At 37.7% G+C, this 17,322-nt stretch overlaps 1 protein-coding gene across 1 annotated transcript in view; it reads left to right on the plus strand.

Annotated features, from left to right (window-relative positions):
- The window catches only part of Rock1 (Rho-associated, coiled-coil containing protein kinase 1), a 119,430-nt gene that overhangs the window by 86,376 nt on the left and 15,732 nt on the right, over positions 1 to 17,322 (plus strand). The window contains exons 20-25 of the mRNA XM_013014887.1: positions 1,474 to 1,658; positions 3,713 to 3,782; positions 8,993 to 9,087; positions 14,151 to 14,316; positions 16,277 to 16,370; positions 16,776 to 16,864. Coding sequence (XP_012870341.1) covers positions 1,474 to 1,658; positions 3,713 to 3,782; positions 8,993 to 9,087; positions 14,151 to 14,316; positions 16,277 to 16,370; positions 16,776 to 16,864 — 699 coding nt within the window. The remainder of the gene's footprint in view (positions 1 to 1,473; positions 1,659 to 3,712; positions 3,783 to 8,992; positions 9,088 to 14,150; positions 14,317 to 16,276; positions 16,371 to 16,775; positions 16,865 to 17,322) is intronic.

A 17,322-nucleotide genomic window follows, 5' to 3' on the forward strand; every position in this document is an offset into this window, starting at 1 on the left:
TCCTCAGCACCACATAAGCAAAAAGAAAAAAGCCAAAGTGGTGCTGTGGCTCAAGTGGTAGAGCGCTAGCCTTGAGCTGAAGAGCTGAGGGACAGTGCCCAGGCCAAGAGTTCAGACCCCATGACCGGATTTCCCTCCCCCACCAAAAAAAAAAAATATTGAGCAAGTCAGAAGGTAAGTGAGAACCAGAAGTTAATCCTAGCTACTCAAGAAGCTGAAATTGGGATGATCATGGTTCCTGGCTAGCCAGGACAAAAACCAAATAACAAAATGAACACATAAAGGCCCATCTCAACAAGAAAAGCAGAGTGTGATAAGCAAGGTGCTCAGCAGTTCTCATAACTACAGCAGGATAATCTGAGCAAAAACTGAGACCCTTCTAAAAAATAACCAGAACAGAAAGAGCTGGAGGTATTGCTAAAAGTAGTGGAATGCAAGCCCTCCTGAGTTCAAACCTCTCAGTACTCCTCCCCTCTCCCCAAAAACAATAATGAAAAAATTTGAAAAGATGAGTTGTAAGGAGGACGCTACAATGCTTGATAAGAAATGTACTCATTATCTTGCCCCTGTAATTGTATTTTCACAATAAAAAAAAAGATGAGTCATCATGGAAGATACTTGGGGACCAGGTTTACTCATTAAGTTGGAATGTACTGTAGACAGAAACCTTCAGAGAAAATGGAAAAGACAGGCCTAATATGTGCAAGAAGTAAGGTGAAGAAGTTTGATCTGAATAATACGATCACATTCTAGAAAATGTCCAAACATAGGTCTAGAGGAGCACAGAAAGACCATAAAACTTCTTGTAAGCTGGGTGCCAGTATCTCCAATTTGTAATACTATTGAGAGACTCTGATCTGAGTATTGCGGTTCAAAACCAGCTTAAATAGAAAAGTCCAAGTGCCTTTATGTACAAATAACTAGCAAAATGCTGAACTGGAGGAATAGCTCAAGTTGTAGTATACTAGCCATGAATGAAAAAGCCCAGAAAGAGGGCAGTAACCTGAGTTTAAGTTACCATAGCAGCATAGAACAGCAACAACATTATAAACCGCCTTGAGAATTTTGAACTCATTAGTGCCAACAACTAATTAATACTTAATAAATAATTGTTAAGTTGAAGTAAGTAGTTTGTTTTGTAATGTTTGGAGAGGAATAGACTAGAATTTACAAACATTTATAAAGTTAAAAACTCTTTCGGAATATTTCTCCCAAAGTATCAAAATTTCCATGCTACCTGGAATAGAATGAAACCAGATTTTTTTTCCCCCTATAAGATCTGATCATTGAAATTTGGGTATTAGTTTAACTTAATAGTAAATGGAGACTCCACATTGTGGAGACTTCACAACATTAAGCTTCTTTGTCAGTATATGGAATTATAATAAGCTTGAGATTTAATTAGTATTCTTCCAAATGTCTAATAAACTTATTAGAGAGATTTAAGATGCCAATTATTTTTCTCATTTATAGGTAAAGAATCTAACCTTGCAACTGGAGCAGGAGTCAAATAAGCGACTATTGTTACAAAATGAATTGAAGACTCAAGCATTTGAGGCAGACAATTTAAAAGGTTTAGAAAAACAGATGAAACAGGAAATAAATACTTTATTAGAAGCAAAGAGATTATTAGAATTTGAGTTAGCTCAGCTTACAAAGTAAGTTCTAAAAATACCTTTGTGATTTTTTTTGTGTTTGTGTTCAATATTCTTATGTACTTGCTGTTTTGTGCATTCAGATTATGTACTCAGAGTTTTGAAAAGGAGATAGGAAAAAAAGCATTTAAAGGTAAAGGAGTTTCCTTCAAAGAAAGTTTGCAACAGACCTCATGTTTTGAAAGGACAGGCTCATTAAATTAAAAATATAGATATTTGAAGGAAGAAAAAAAAAGATTGTCAAAGGCTGCTGTCTTTATAGTAAGTCTATTTATATAGAAAAACAGTATTCTTGTAAGATTTCCATATCCTTAAAAGCTGTCACATTTTTTCAGATTGCAGTTACAAAAGTCAAGAATATATTTGTTGTAAGACTATTCAGTCTTCATAGAAAAATTTTCCAAATTTTCTTTATTTTGGAGACTAGTATACATGATGAACCTTTAGGGATTTTTTTGTGTGTGCTTTCTTCTCTTCAACCCAGAGTGCAGTGTCTGTGTTCTTTTTCTGTCACTCACTGCTTATGTAAACTGAAGACCAGAGCAAGGTATCCATATTGCTTTCGTAATTTATAAGGACATACTTCAAAAATGAAATATGAAGCCGAGTGCCACTCACATCTATAATCCTAGCTACACAGGAGGCTGAGCTTTGAGAATAATGACACAAAGCCAACCCTTGGCAGATAACCCCATGAAATTCTTATTTCCAGTTAACCAGCACAAAAGCCAGAAGTGAATGTATGGCTCAAGTGAATGCCAGCCTTGAGAGAAAAAGCTAAGGGACGGCACCTGGGCCCTGAATCATCAAGCCACAGTGTCGCTCCCTCTTACCCTCCCCCCCCAAAAAAACATTATAATTTCCAGTTGGGCATAGTGGCACATACCTTTAATCTCAGAATTTGGGAAGTAGAAATAGGAAGATGGAGAGTTTGGGTTCAACCTAGGCTGAACCAATTCAAGCCTAGCCTGGGCTATATAGTGAGATTCTATCTGCTTTCTTTTTTAAGTACTTTTATCCATCACATGTCTTATTTACTGAAAATACATAACTAGTACATTGCTAGTATCTTAATATTGAAACCTGGCAACTTCAGATGATCTTTAATTAATGGCAATCTGTTGCATTGTTTCTGTCTGTTAAAATCTATTTTCAATATGGGTTTATATGTATACTATACATATTTTTGTCTCTTTGTATTCCATTTTGTCAGTTTGTTGCTCTTTTCAATTATCATTAATTTCCATATCTACTTGTGCTATTGGACATAATATATATATAACATTGAATTATTAGGCTGAGCAATGTGATGCACACATGTAATTGCAGCAGTTCCATGACAAGAAGTAGGATTGCAAGTTCCAGGCCAATCTAGGTTACGAAATGACATACTGCCTCAAGAAAATAAAAATAATCTGAATTGGCACTTAAATATTTCCATGACTTCTGCTTTTGTTTACTTCCTACACATTTAAAATGTATCTCAATGAAAGCTTTTTTTCCTACAAAAATATAACCAAAATATTACTTCAATTTTTTAATTATTTTGGATAGGACCACAATTAATGTTCTCTTGAAAATGACCTTCATTAGAAAAGTTTTCCCTTAGCTAGGTACTGGTGGCTCATGCTTGTATCCTAGCTACTCAGGAAGCTGAGATCTGAGGATCCCAGTTTGAAGCCAGCCTGGGCAGGCAAATACATGAAATGTATCTCCAGTTAACTAGAAAAAAGCCAAAAGTGGTAGCTTGATTTCAGTGGTAGAGTGCCAACACTGAGTGAAAAAGCCAAACAAGAGTGGGATGCCCTGAGTTTAAGCCCCAGAATTTGCACCAAAAAGAGAAAAGTTCCCCCTGCTTTGTCTGGCATCATTTATATAGAGTAAATAGAAGACAATATGGCCTGGACAAATTAAAGTAACCTATATAATGAAGTGTTGTTTTTTTTTAAGACTGTTTTAGTGAGGATTTTTTTTTATTCCAGCAACTTAAACTAAGAACAATATGAAGTCTAATATAAATTGGAACATTTGTTTATTTTTTTTTCTTTTATCTAAAGGCAATACAGAGGAAATGAAGGACAAATGCGGGAGCTACAAGATCAACTTGAAGCTGAACAGTATTTCTCAGTAAGTGGGAATGATTTTTAATATATAGAGTATTTTAAAACTCTACCTTAAAACAAGATGTTTACATCTTTTCTGCAAACTGATGCTTCTTAATTGATTGTGAAGAGGTTTTATCCTTTTTATCATCTGACAATATTCCATATATAAGTCTGAGTTCAAGGGCTATTTTAAATTGTAAAGATATAACAATAAATGTGCAAAGCTTTCCAGATTTTCCATCAAATAAAAAGAGCTATAAATAAGACGTTGTGGCCAAGCATGGTGGTGCATTCCAGTAATCTCACCACTCAGGTTGAGCAGGAGGAGGATGGGTTCAAAATCAGCCTGGGCTACATAAAGTCACCCTGTGTCCACAAGAGAAGACTTACTTAAAAATATTTTTTTAAGCGGGGCACCAGTGGCTTGGGCCTGTAATCCTAGCTACTCAGGAGGCTGAGATCTGAGGATTAAGATTCAAAGCCAGCCCGGGAAAGAATGTTAGTGAGACTCTTTATCTCCAATTTAACCACCAGAAAACTGAAAGTGGCGCTGTGGCTCAAATGGTAGAGCACTCTCCTTGTGCTGAGAGGACAGCCCCTAGGGCCAGAGTTACAAGGAAGTTTCGTTATGACATTTCCACACAATGTATCCTTGTCAACTCTACCCCACCCTTTCTACCCTTTACCCTCTCTACGCCTCATCCTTAAGACAATGTTAACTGTTTTCATTATTCTAAACATACACAGAAATAAACTATGTAAACTATATTCATCCTCATTCACCCACTTTATTAGCCTTTCCTCTGATGTCCACCCCCAAATATGAGCCTCCTGTACTTTCTTAACATTCTTTTTTTATGTGTGTGTATTAGTTGTTCTAAGGAGTTTCACTATGATATATAATGATGATGTGTATGTGTTTGATTTATAATAACCTCTATTGCTTCCTCTTCCTCTACATTCTCCAGTCAGCTTTCATTATGGTTTCTTATGCTGTCTTCATACATAATTGCATTGTATTTTGAAGTTATTCACTCTCCAGCAATGGTAGGGAGGGAGGGAATGAGATATCACCCTATTTGGAAGAAATAGTTGTGTTGTCAAACTTTGTAGAGTTCATGAGCTTTATAGACCATGATAATGACAGTTTACCTTGTGAAGGTTAAAATGTGTTTGTGACTTTAGCTAAGTATCACTGTGTGTGTGTGTGTGTGTGTGTGACAGTTTACCTTGTGAAGGTTAAAATGTGTTTGTGACTTTAGCTAAGTGTGTGTGTGTGTGTGTGTGTGTGTGTGTGTGTGTTCGTTCACTTAATCTCCGTAAAGAAATTTTTTAAAAAAGAAATTATTCACCCTCTATAAAAGACTTTGCTAATGGTTCTGCTTTCCTTGATTAAGAGCACTAATTATCATGTATGGCTTATGAGTACACATTAAAATGTAAATATAACTAATGTTTAAGAACTTTATCCTGTTTTAGCTTTGTGTTGCCTATGAATTTGTTTGGCTTTTTCTCTATACATATTATTCTAATTTAGGGGCTGGGAAGGTGGCTCAGTAGTAGAGCGCTTGCCTTGCATGCCTGAGGCCCTGGGTTCAATTCCTCAGGACCACATAAGCAAAAGGAAAAAAGCCAGAAATGGCGCTGTGGCTCAAGTGGTAGAGCGCTAGCTTTGAGCTTATGAGCTGAGGGACAGTGCCCAGGCCCAGAGTTCAGGCCCCACGTCCGGACCCAAAAAATAAATAAAATAAGACATATTATTCTAATTTACTAGTAAATCAAGTTTTCACATTTACAGCTAATACTTTGAGACTTTATTGAAGTCTCTGAATTGAGGAGGTAGCCCTTGGCTGCTGTTCTTATGGTCTATTTTAACTTAATGTTTATCATATTGTGCCCTTAGTATACTGGTAACCGACATCTGTCCTACATAAGTCTTACTCTGTAATTATATAGATTAAGCCTAGGTTATACTAGTGAATGTGCCCTAGAAACCAAGTGTAATCAATATTAGTAATAATGATTTCTGCAGTAAAAATTCTGAATATTACAGCTCTACACAGGTTTCTCATAATTTAGAGCTTCTTAATATATTGATGTCATACTCTGTTTATCTTTTAGTAAATGTAAAAGGTTTTTTATTATATTTTTTCCTTGGCTTATTAGGCTGTTATTAAAATGTGACCTCCTCCCCACCGCACCTTTGCTAATTAATTGGAGAAAAGAGTCTCACAAACTTTTCTGCCTGATCTGGCTTCCAACTGTGATCCTCAGGTCTCAGCCACCTTAGTAGTTAAGATTACACGTGTGGCCAGTTCTGGTGGATCACGCTTGTAATCCTAGCTACTCAGGAGGCTGAAATGTGAGGATTATGGTTCAAAGCTAATCCAGGCAGGCAAGTTCAGAGACCTTTATCTCCAATTAACTGACAGAAAACTGGAAGTAGCACTATGGCTCAAAGTGGTATAGATCATTAACCTTGAGTGAAAGAGTTCTAGGACAGTGCCCAGGCCCCCATGACCAACCAAAAAAAAAAAAAGATAACAGGTTATCTGTTAAAAATTTTTTTTTTGGTATTGTTGAAAGATCTTTCCTTGACTATACATTAACCTTAAAATTTTTCAGTGTGATTCTAACTTCTACAGAGTAGTGAGTAGAATCCTGTCCACATGCTTCCACAGAATATTCATATAGTGCCCTCCAGACTTTGGAATTGATGTCAAATGACTTGAGATAATTTCTAGAGATTTTTTTATTTTGCCTCTGTGAAATAATGCAAAACCTGACCCTGTCTCTTAGTTCCAATTTATTCCATAGCTTTTAAGGACCTTATATGAAGTCAGATAAGAATCTATTTCCGAAAGGAAAAATGGATTAATATTATAAATTAATACATTATACCAAGCCCGCACTTTTCACTCATACATTCCCATGAAAATCCTTTAAGAAATACCATTTGAAACAGTGAAGAAAAGGGGTTAGACATTGTCCAAAAATAAATGTATTCTTTACATGACTTATGTTACTGTAATGTCTCTGATGTACATCTTTAATTTAAAAAAAAAAAGATTTGCTACCAGCATCAGTGACTCACACCTGTAATCCTAGCTACTCAGGAGGCTGAGATCTGAGGATCACAGTTCAAAGCTAGCCTGGGCAGGAAAGTCCATGAGACTCTTACCTCCAATAAACCACTCAGAAAACCAGAAGTGGCCCTGTGCTCAAGTGGTAGAGCACTAGCCTTGAGCTGAAGAGCTGAGGGACAGCCAAGCCCAGAGTTCAAGCCCCACGACCACAAAGAAAAAAAAAAAAAGATTTGCCATTTTGCTAGGTGCTGGAGAAACATGCCTGTAATCCTAGCTACTAAGGAAGCTGAGACCTGAGGGTTGTGGTTCAGAGCCAGCCCAGGCAGGAAAATCCATGAGACTTTTATCCAGTTAACCACCAAAATGCCAGAAGTGGAGCTGTGGATCAAGAGCTGGATGCTTGCCTTCAGCAAAGTAACAGTGCCCAGGCTCTGAGTTCAAGTCCAGGACCAGCAACAAAAACAATACTGGTTTTTTTTTTGAGAAATAATTAAATGTACAGTATAAAAATAGTTCTCTGCAGCTACTTTCTGGTGCTTAGACTTCTTTTTCTGTTTCTTTACATTTTAAACTAAAAAGGGTAGTTTAAACATGTAGCCATCAAAGCATTGGTTTTCTCTAACTTCAGGATCTGATACAATATGGGTCTGATCTGTTAAATTCTTGTTGATTGAAGGCAAAAGCTTACTTAATTTTGTGTAAACAATTGATTCTCTAAGAAGTATATGTTGTTATTATTGTTCCATCTCAAACAAAAAATGGTTTTTGAATAACATTATTTAAATCAAGAATCGGTCTTTTAAATGAGTAGTACTTGCACAAGGTTTCTTTTCATGTTTCCCAAATCCATACAATTTGTAATATATATGAGCTGGGTGCGGTGACTCAGACCTGTAATCCTAACTATTCAGGAGGCTGAGATCTGAGGATCTCCATTCAAAGTCAGACCGGGCAGGAAAGCCCATGAAACTCTTACCTCCAGTTAACTGGCAAAAAGCTGGAAATGGGGCTGGGAAGGTGTCTAAGTGGTAGAGCGCTTGCCTTGCATGCATGAGGCCCTGGGTTCGAGTCCTCAGCACCACAAAAAAGAAAAAAAGCCAGAAGTGGCGCTGTGGCTCAAGTGGTAGAGTGCTAGCCTTGAGCTGAAGAGCTGAGGGACAGTGCCCAGGCCCCATGACCAGACCCCCCCCCCAAAAAAAAAAGCTGGAAATGAGGCTGTGGCTCAAGCGGTTGAGCACTAGCCTTCAGCACAAAAGCTCAAGCTCAGGAACAGCACCCAAGCCCAGAATTCAAGCCTCAGTACTGACACAAAAATTAAAACAATTTGTAATGTGCTTAAGCTATAATTTCAATAGTAATACACTGTATCCTATTTAAGTGTACAGATTAATGACTTGACAATGAACACTTCTGACTGCCACCACAATCAACATATAGAATATTTTCTTCACAATAAAATCTGTGTGTCCATTTTGAAGTCAGTTTTCTCCACCCACCTCTATCTGCCATAGCAGCTTTCTGTCACTACTGATTGTCTTACTGTTGTGATTAGAAGTGTTGAAGTATATACTGCAACATCTGATTTCTTTCATTCAGCATTATAGTTTCTAAGATTGGTTGTTTTGTGTGTATCAGCCATTTATTCCTTTTTATTGCTGAGTAATATGATTGTACTACATTTTTTAGCAATATGTTGATAGAATATCTAAATTGCTTCCAATATGGAGCTGCTATGAATAATGCTGTGATGAAAATTCATGTGTAAATTGTGTAGACATATATTTGCATTTGTTGTGGAAAAGTACTGGAGAGGGGAATTGTAAAGTTGTATGTTACTTGTTTAGCTTTGCTTTTTTTTTTTTTTGGTGCTGGTCCTGGGGATTGAACTCAGGGCCTCAGTACCTGTTCCTGAGCTTTTGTGCTCAAGGCTAGTGCTCTGCCACCTGCGTGGCTCCAGCTTTTTGATAGTTAATTGGGAATAGAGTCTCACAGACTTTCCTGCTCAGGCTAGCTCTGAACCACAATCCTCAGATTTTAGCCTTCTGAGTAGCTAGGATTCCAGACATAAGCTTGTTTATCTTTTAAGAAAGTGCTGAATTGTTTCTAATTCATTATAAACAGTCATTTCTTATTATTTGTTTTGCAGACACTTTATAAAACCCAGGTAAAGGAACTTAAGGAAGAAATTGAAGAAAAAAACAGAGAAAATTTAAAGAAGATTCAGGAGCTACAAAATGAAAAGTATGTCTGTTTTGTTTCAGTACAAGAATTCATACTTCTGCTGGCATTCTTAGCTTACATTTATACTTACAGTGGTGCATCATACATAATATTGATAAGAATAATATACATTCTATTGAGATTATTGAGAACAGACTAAGATGAAATTTACTTTCAGAGCAAGAAGCAGTATAACAAAGAAATACTATAGTAGTTAACAAGGAGATAGAGAAAGTAAGTCACCAATAACACACAAGAAAATTAGAGTAAGGCATCTCAAAAGCTAAGGGAATTGATATTTCACATATTCAGTATTTTAGTGGAGTATTTAATATTTGAATATTTCAAGAAAGAAAGTAGCTGGGTGCAGTGCCTCAAGCATGCAATTTCTCATTGACTTGGGAGGTGCAGAGTTGGGCAATTACAGTCAGGACCAGCCCAGATGAGAAACAGTTACATGCAGTGGTACATTCTTGCCATCCCTAGCACAAAGAAGCACAAGTAGGAGAATCACAGCCTAGGCCAGTACAGGCATAAAGCAAGACCTTACCTCCTTGAAAATAACCAGTGAAAAAAGAGGGTGGGGGTGTAGCTCTTGTAGAGTTCAGTCACCACAAAGGAAGGAAGGAAGGAAGGATTTCTCTCTTCTTAATCACAAAAAAGTGATTAACTGAAAGCTTGACTCAAGTTAATAGAACATCAGCTGTGAGCATTGAAAGCTGAAGACGCAGCTCGAGCCCAGGTTTGTAATCTTAGGGACTAAGGAGGCTGAAATCTGAGGATCATGGTTCAAAAACAGCCCAAGTCTGAAAGTCTCTGGTACTTTTATCTTCAATTACCACTAAAAAATCCCTAATTGGCTGGGTGCCAGTGGCTCACGCCTGTAATCCTAGCAGCTCAGGAGGCTGAGATCTGAGGATCGAGGTACAAAGCCAAGCCAGCCCTGGAGGGAAAGCCCATGAAACTCTTATCTCCAATTAACTACCGGAAAACCAGAAGTAGCGCTGTGGTTCAAGTGGTAAAGCGTTCACTTTGGGCTGAAGAGCTGAGGGACAGCGCCCAGGCCCAGAGTTCAAGCCCCATGACCAACAACAACAACAAAATCTCTAATTGGAGCTGTGGCTCAATTGGTAGAATGCTATCCTTTAGCAAAAAAGCTCAGGGACAGAGCCCAGTTCCTGGATTCAAGCCCCAATAATGAAATATACACAAGTATACAGAGCTGAGTGAGAGTGGTAGGCCCCAGTGTTAGTAATTTAAAAACGGGGAGGGGGGGGAGTGGAGTGGAGTCGTGGAGATGGGAGGGCAGGGATGGTAGGGGAAAAACAGAGGAGGAGGCAACAATGCTTGATGAGAAATGTACTCATTACCTTGCTCGTGTAATTGTAACCCGTCTGTACTGTATTTTCACAATAAAAACTTATTTAAAAAAAGTGGGGGGCAGGGGAATAAGACCAATTAACTAACTGGTAGTAGAGCTGTGGCTAGAGTTGATAGAGTGTTAGCCTTGAACAAAGACAGCTCTGGGACAGTGGCCAGGCCAGAGTTCATGCCTCAGGACCAGACAAAAAAAGAAAGAAATACCAACTTCCAAAGACTTCAGCTTGGCCCTGCCAGTGGCTCACACCTATAACCCTAAATATTCAGGTGGCTGACAGCTGGAGGATTGAGGTTCAAATTCAGATTGGACAGAAAAGTCCCATCTCATACTACAAATTTATGCACTGGAGGCATGGCTCAAGTGGTAGAATGTAAGCCATGAGCAAGCAAACCAAGAGCAAAGCGAGAGCATAAGCCCTGAGTACTGACACACACAAAGTGAATAAATGTGCTAAATATTCAGAAAGATCAAGTAAAAATACAACAGTCCAGTCATTCTGCTACCTCAGGGCCTTAGACTTAGACTTAAACCTGGGACATTTTCCTTCAAATAGCCACATGGCTTGCATCTTAAACCTCTTCAATCTAGGTGCAAACATTCTCTCATAGAGGTGCAAATGCCACTTTCCAAGCCCATTTCTTTGCTGCTTAATTTATTGGTTTCGTTTCTACTAGACCTTTGGCTATATCCTAAGTATCCCAGATATTTCCAGATATATTGTTCTTAAAAGTAATTTATTTGTGCTGGGAACCACTGTAATCCTAGCTACTCAGAATACTAAAATCTGAGCATCACAGTTCAAATCCAGTCTGGGCAGGAAAGTCCTTGTTATTTCCAACTAACCACCAACAAGCCATAAGTGGAACTGTGGCTTATAGTGCTATCCTTGAGCAAAAAAGCCCAGCCCCTGAGTTCAAGACTCACTACTGATACTAAAAAATAAAATAAAAATCAAGAGATTTGGCCGTTAAGATAAAGATTGAGCAGCTGCTAGCTGTAAAGAAACCCATTTCTTCATAACGATAGCATTGAGATGAGCATATATAAATAGGATATGGGAAGGAAATAAAAATAGGAAAAATTTCGAATCTCTATTCATTGAAATAAATAGTATTTCTGAATACTTCCTATGGACCAGAGAAAATTCCAGGTGTTTAAAATGTATCAGTGACAAGAATTTAGCTATTTCTGATCCTATAAGTCTATAAGAAATCTAGACTTACTGATTGGTACTTGGTACTGAACTTATTGATTGGGCTTATTGGTTGTTGACAGTCTTTGAGGAGATAAGAGAAAAAAGGAAAAACTAATCTGAAATATTAATAAAGACAAGTTTTCTACTATGAAAGTTGTAGAGGAAGTCTGTTGACTTAGATACAGATTATTTACACTAAATCATTTCTTTCTTTCTTGCATAATTTTATAACCAACGATAGAGCATTCTAGGATAAAAAGTTCCTGGAGTTTTAAAGTATAAATTAGATAACTTTTATCTATTTTTGTTTTTGAGTAGAGTCTGGCTGGCTGTATGTCCTACTTTGTCCTTAAATTTAAATTCCTATGTTGAAAATGAACTGTACAACTTGTGGGATGGGAGGGAAAACCTGGTAGAGAGTAAGGGAAGGGGTGACATTGTACAAAAATATACTCTACCTGACATATGTAACTGTAAGCCCTCTGTATATCATTTTTCTAATAACAATTTAAAAATTGAAAAAAAAATCCTGCTGCCTCAGCCTTCTGAGTGCTGATGGTATAAGTATATACCACCACACCCAACTATATACTGCGTAAATTTAATGCAACTCAGTAACTCCAGATGAGAAATGTTATGACTTAAAATCCTTCTTACGCTGGGCGCCGGTGGCTCACGACTGTAATCCTAGCTACTCAGGAGGCTGAGATCTGAGGATCTCGGATCAAAGCCAGCCCGGGTAGGAAAGTCTGTGAGACTCTTATCTCCAATTAACTACTAGAAAACTGGAAGTGGCGCTGTGGCTCAAGTGGTAGAGCGCTAGCCTTGAGCTGAAGGGCTGAGGGACAGCCCAGGCCCAGAGTTCAAGCCCCACGACCGACAAAAAAAAAAACAAAACAAAACAAAAAAAACAACTTATTATTCATAGACATAACATTGACAGTATTTCTTGCCAATTATACTATTATCCTATTGTTTTTCTACGGCTGCATGATGAAGTACCACAAAGTTAGAAATTCACTTTTTCCCAATTCTGGATGGTAAAAGTTCCAAGTATAGATACTCCCAGGACCATATTCTCACAAAAGACCCTAGGGAAGAATCTTTGCCTTGTCTTAGCTTCCTTGGTCTGTTTCTGTAGCTATATTAATTTAATCCCTTCCTCCATCATGACATGGCCACCTTTAGTGTCCCTGTCTTCTAAAACAAAAACCTAGAAATCAGGACATGAAAAAGGAACCTTTTTTGACAATTTATCTTTGGCCACCATTTCACCCTTTTTGAGTCCTTTAGGTGCCCCATAATTGTTTTTATAATGAGTGATTTGTCTTCTTCTTTTTTTTTTCCTTCTGTTTTTGCTGGTTCTGGGGCTTGAATTCAGTACTCTCACTTGGCTTTTTCTCTCATAACTGGTGCTTAGGCACTTGTGCCATACTTCCTCTTCCAGGTTTTTTTTGGGGGGGGCAGTTCTGGAGCTTGAACTAAAGGCCTAGGTTCTGTTCCTGAGCTGCTTCTTTTTTTTTTTGGTCGGTCATGGGGCTTGAACTCTGGGCCTGGGTGCTGTCCCTCAGCTCTTCAGCTCAAGGCTAGCACTCTGCCACTTGAGCTACAGCGCCACTTCTGGTTTTCTGTGGTTTTATTGGAGATAAGAGTTTCACGGACTTTCCTTCCCCGGGCTGGCTTCGAACCACGATCCTCAGATCTCAGCCTACTGAGCAGCTAGGATTACAGGTGTGAGCCACTGGTGCCCAGCTTCCTGAGCTTCTTCTTTTGCTCAAGGCTAGCGGTCTATCACTTGAGCCACAGCACCACTTCCAGCCTTTTCTGTTTATGTGGTAATGAGGAATTGAACCCAGAGCTTCATGCATGCTAGGTAAGCACTCTACCACTAAGCCACATTCCCAGCCCTCTTCCAGTTTTTTGATGGTTATTTGGAGATAGAAATATCTAGGATTTGTCTCCTCAGGTTGGCTCTGATTCTCATACCTCAGTTTCCTGAATAGGGTTACAAGCATGAGCTATCAGTACCCAGCTAAAGTATAATTTTGAAGGATTATTCCTACATATTTTATAGTGGTTTGTAAAAGTATATATCTTCATAATCTCATTAAATTTTAGATCTAAAAGGCACTTCACAGATAATTCAGTTTGACTTGACTAAATGGAACTCCAGTTTACTTGAATAAATTGAGTTCCAACAAATCTAAGAATCTTGCCTTGTCCTACCTAATTGGTGGTATGGATAAGGATCTGGGTCTGCTCTCCTAATTTACCAGCCAGTGGCTTTTCCAGTGTGCCTTTTATTTGCATTCCAAATCTGCAACAAATTTCTTTGAAAAAGGTGTGAGAGGTTAAATCATTACTTTTATAGAAAGTGTATTTAAAGTTTAAGTGATAAAATACTTAGTTCTTTTTACCATTTAAAGATAGTTGTGTTAAACCATGTGATTAAGTTTGAAAAATGAACTGAATTTGTTTATATCCATTTCTTTTAAAATTCTGTTGCAGAGAAACTCTTTCTACTCAGTTGGATCTAGCAGAAACAAAAGCTGAGTCTGAGCAGTTGGCTCGAGGACTTCTGGAAGAACAATATTTTGAACTGACTCAAGAAAGCAAGAAAGCTGCTTCAAGAAATAGACAAGAGATTACAGATAAAGATCATACTGTTAGTCGGGTAAGTGTCATACTTAGCTTGGTTATATGAATAAAATTGATTTAAATCAAACCAGGTCACATTTTGAGCCAAGAGCAAGTGCCTGACTCCTATAAGCCTAACTACTCAGCAGACTGAAATCTGGAGGATCATAATTTATATCAGTTTAGGCAGAAAAGTCCAAGAATCTCCATCTCCAAAATAATGAGCAAAAAGCCAGGCTAAGGGCCTGGGAAGGTGGCTCAGTGGTAGAGTGCTTGCCTTACATGCCTGAGGCCCTGGGTTCGATTCCTCAGCACCACATAAGCAAAAAGAAAAAAGCCGGGAGTGGCGCTGTGGCTCAGGTGGTAGAGTGCTAGCCTTGAGCTGAAGAGCTGAGGGATAGCGCCCAGGCCCAGAGTTCAGGCCCCACAACTGGACCCAAAAAAAAAGCCAGGTTGAAGGTATGGTTCAGGTGGTAGATAACCAGCTGATCAAACATACTGAGTGAATTCAAGGCCCTGAATTCAAATCCTGGTGAGTTCAAAACCCATCTTCAAAGGTCACATTTTTAAAGTTTTAGTGGGACCATGTTTATTTACTTAATCTTTATACATAAGGATCATTCTATACTTGTGTATTAAACAGTTGTTAATTATTGAAATCTTAATGTGTTGAGGATGTTGAGGGTTTTTTTTCTATTTGACCATTGTATTCTATTTTTTGTGAAGAAATGCTTTATGCTAACTTAATACTACATTGAAACTGATCATATAAGCCAGAATTCTGTGTATATTTTCATGTGCATGCATATGTACTGTTATTAGGGTTTGAACTCAGGACCTCTCTTAGCTTTTTTTTGCTCATAGATGGTAGTCTAGCACTTGAGCCACAACTCTAGTCCAGCTTTTTTGCTAGCTAATTGGAAATGAAGTCCCTGAATTTTTTGTGTAAGCTGGCTTTGAACTGTGATCTTCAGAGCTCAGCCTCTTAAGTAGCTAGGCTTACAGACATGAGCCACTGACATCTAGCTATGAGCTAGAACTCTAAAGTTCAGAAGAATTATTTGGGGCCAGGTACCAGTGGCTCATGTCTGTAATCCTAACTAATTCTGAGATCTGAGAATTGCAGTTCAGAGCCATCCCAGGAAGGAAAGTCTATGAGACTCTTACCTCCAATTAACCAGCAAAAAGTGAGAAGTGGAGATTCAGCTTATATGATAGAGTGCTGGCCTTGAGTGAAAAAGCTAAGAGATAGCACCAAGGCCTTGTGTTCAAGAAAAGAAAAACAAGAAAATCATTTAGGGATGAGAAGTTTTTTTGTAGGTACTTATAAAGGTAGGGGTGTGTGTGTGTGTGTGTCTCTGAGTCTGTGTAATCATAGCCTCTATTAGAAACATAGGACAAAAAGGAGAATCAGAATATTTTACTTTGTAAGTGGCTTTGTGCATGGCATGAGCAATCTCAGTTCAAATCTCAGTTTTGTCCCTAAGAATTCTTGTAGCACAAGAGTTGATACTCATTTCATATAATTCTTACGAGTATTTATTGAAAATAATATACATAGAGTGGTCAAATAGATTACTGAAAATAGCTAATCAGTAAATATATTTATTGTCATTTTTATCATTATTAAATTGAAGAAACTGAGGCTGATTGCTTGCCCAGAGTCACATTCTAGATTAATGGTACAACTCAGTATAGATTTCCTACTTTCCATAGTAAATCTTCTTTTTTCTTTAATGTGTTTATGTCCATGTGTCTTTGTGTATATATGTTACATATGTATCTATGTATTGACATACACAATTTTTGGAAACTAATTGGTTTTTTTAGGTATTTAGAACTTAATTACATCCACGTGTTGTAAAATGGCAATAAGTCATTTTCTGTAGACAAGTGGCTGACCTATTCTTATGTATAAAAACTGTGAAATGTTATGTTCAAGGATTTAGCTCTAAATATGTGAAGAGGCTGCTTAAACCTTTGTGTGCTTTGTTTAGCTTGAAGAAACGAATAGCATGCTAACCAAAGATATTGAATTACTGAGAAAAGAAAATGAAGAGCTAACTGAAAATATGCGGAACGCAGAAGAAGGTATGTAGGGTTTCTTTAAAAAACAAGCATACTGCACTGGACATTGTGGCACACAACTGTAATTTCAGCACTTGGGAAGCCAAGGCAAAAAGATACCAGTTTGAGGCTAGCTGGGATAAAATAACAAGTCTGTGTCTCTGAACATACACAAAAAAGGAAGAAGGAAAGACTGTAGTTTTAAAATCTGTCATTAATTTTTAGCTAGTTCTGTTTGGTGTGTTTTTGAAAATACCTTGTTTTCATATATTAAATAATTTCGTAGTCATTTAAGAATTGACTTAATGAACATACTGAAAATTACTACAGAGTATACAATAGCCTGAATAATTGAAGATATTTTTACTTTGGTCTTTAGGAAGTAAATTTAATACTATTTATAGTAATATATTTACAATTTATTGACAGAATATAAATTGAAGAAGGAGGAAGATATCAATAACATTAAGGCTGCCTTTGAAAAGATTATCAATACAGAACGAACCCTCAAAACACAGGTACACATGCTCTCAACCTTTTCCCTGGATTTATACTTAAGTATCATGTATTTTAGAAGTAATTAGTTCTAGCTGAACACCAGTGGTTCATACCTGCAAAACTAGCTACTTGGAAGGATGAAATTGGGAAGATCATGAAAAGTTCAACTACCAGAAACCGGATGTAGAATAGACATATTTTGGCTCAGGCACAAACCAGGTGGGAAGTGAGACCCTATCTCAAAAATAACAAGCAAAAGACAAGGCTGGAAGGATTGCTTAACTGGTAGAGTGCCAAACTAGCAAGTGCAAGGCCCTGAATTCAAACCTCAGTGCCACCAAAAGCAAAGTAATTGTTCCTTAGGCATATTTCTGTAAAATTTAGGCCATAGAAGTTCAAGCTTTTCATTAGAACAGATAATGTAAACTCTTTTCCCATCAAGTATAGATGGGATTTCAATTGAATTAATAAAGCTAAT

This window comes from Dipodomys ordii, unplaced genomic scaffold (genome assembly GCF_000151885.1).
Source record: "Dipodomys ordii isolate 6190 unplaced genomic scaffold, Dord_2.0 Scaffold25, whole genome shotgun sequence".
NCBI classification, from domain to species: Eukaryota; Metazoa; Chordata; class Mammalia; order Rodentia; family Heteromyidae; genus Dipodomys; species Dipodomys ordii.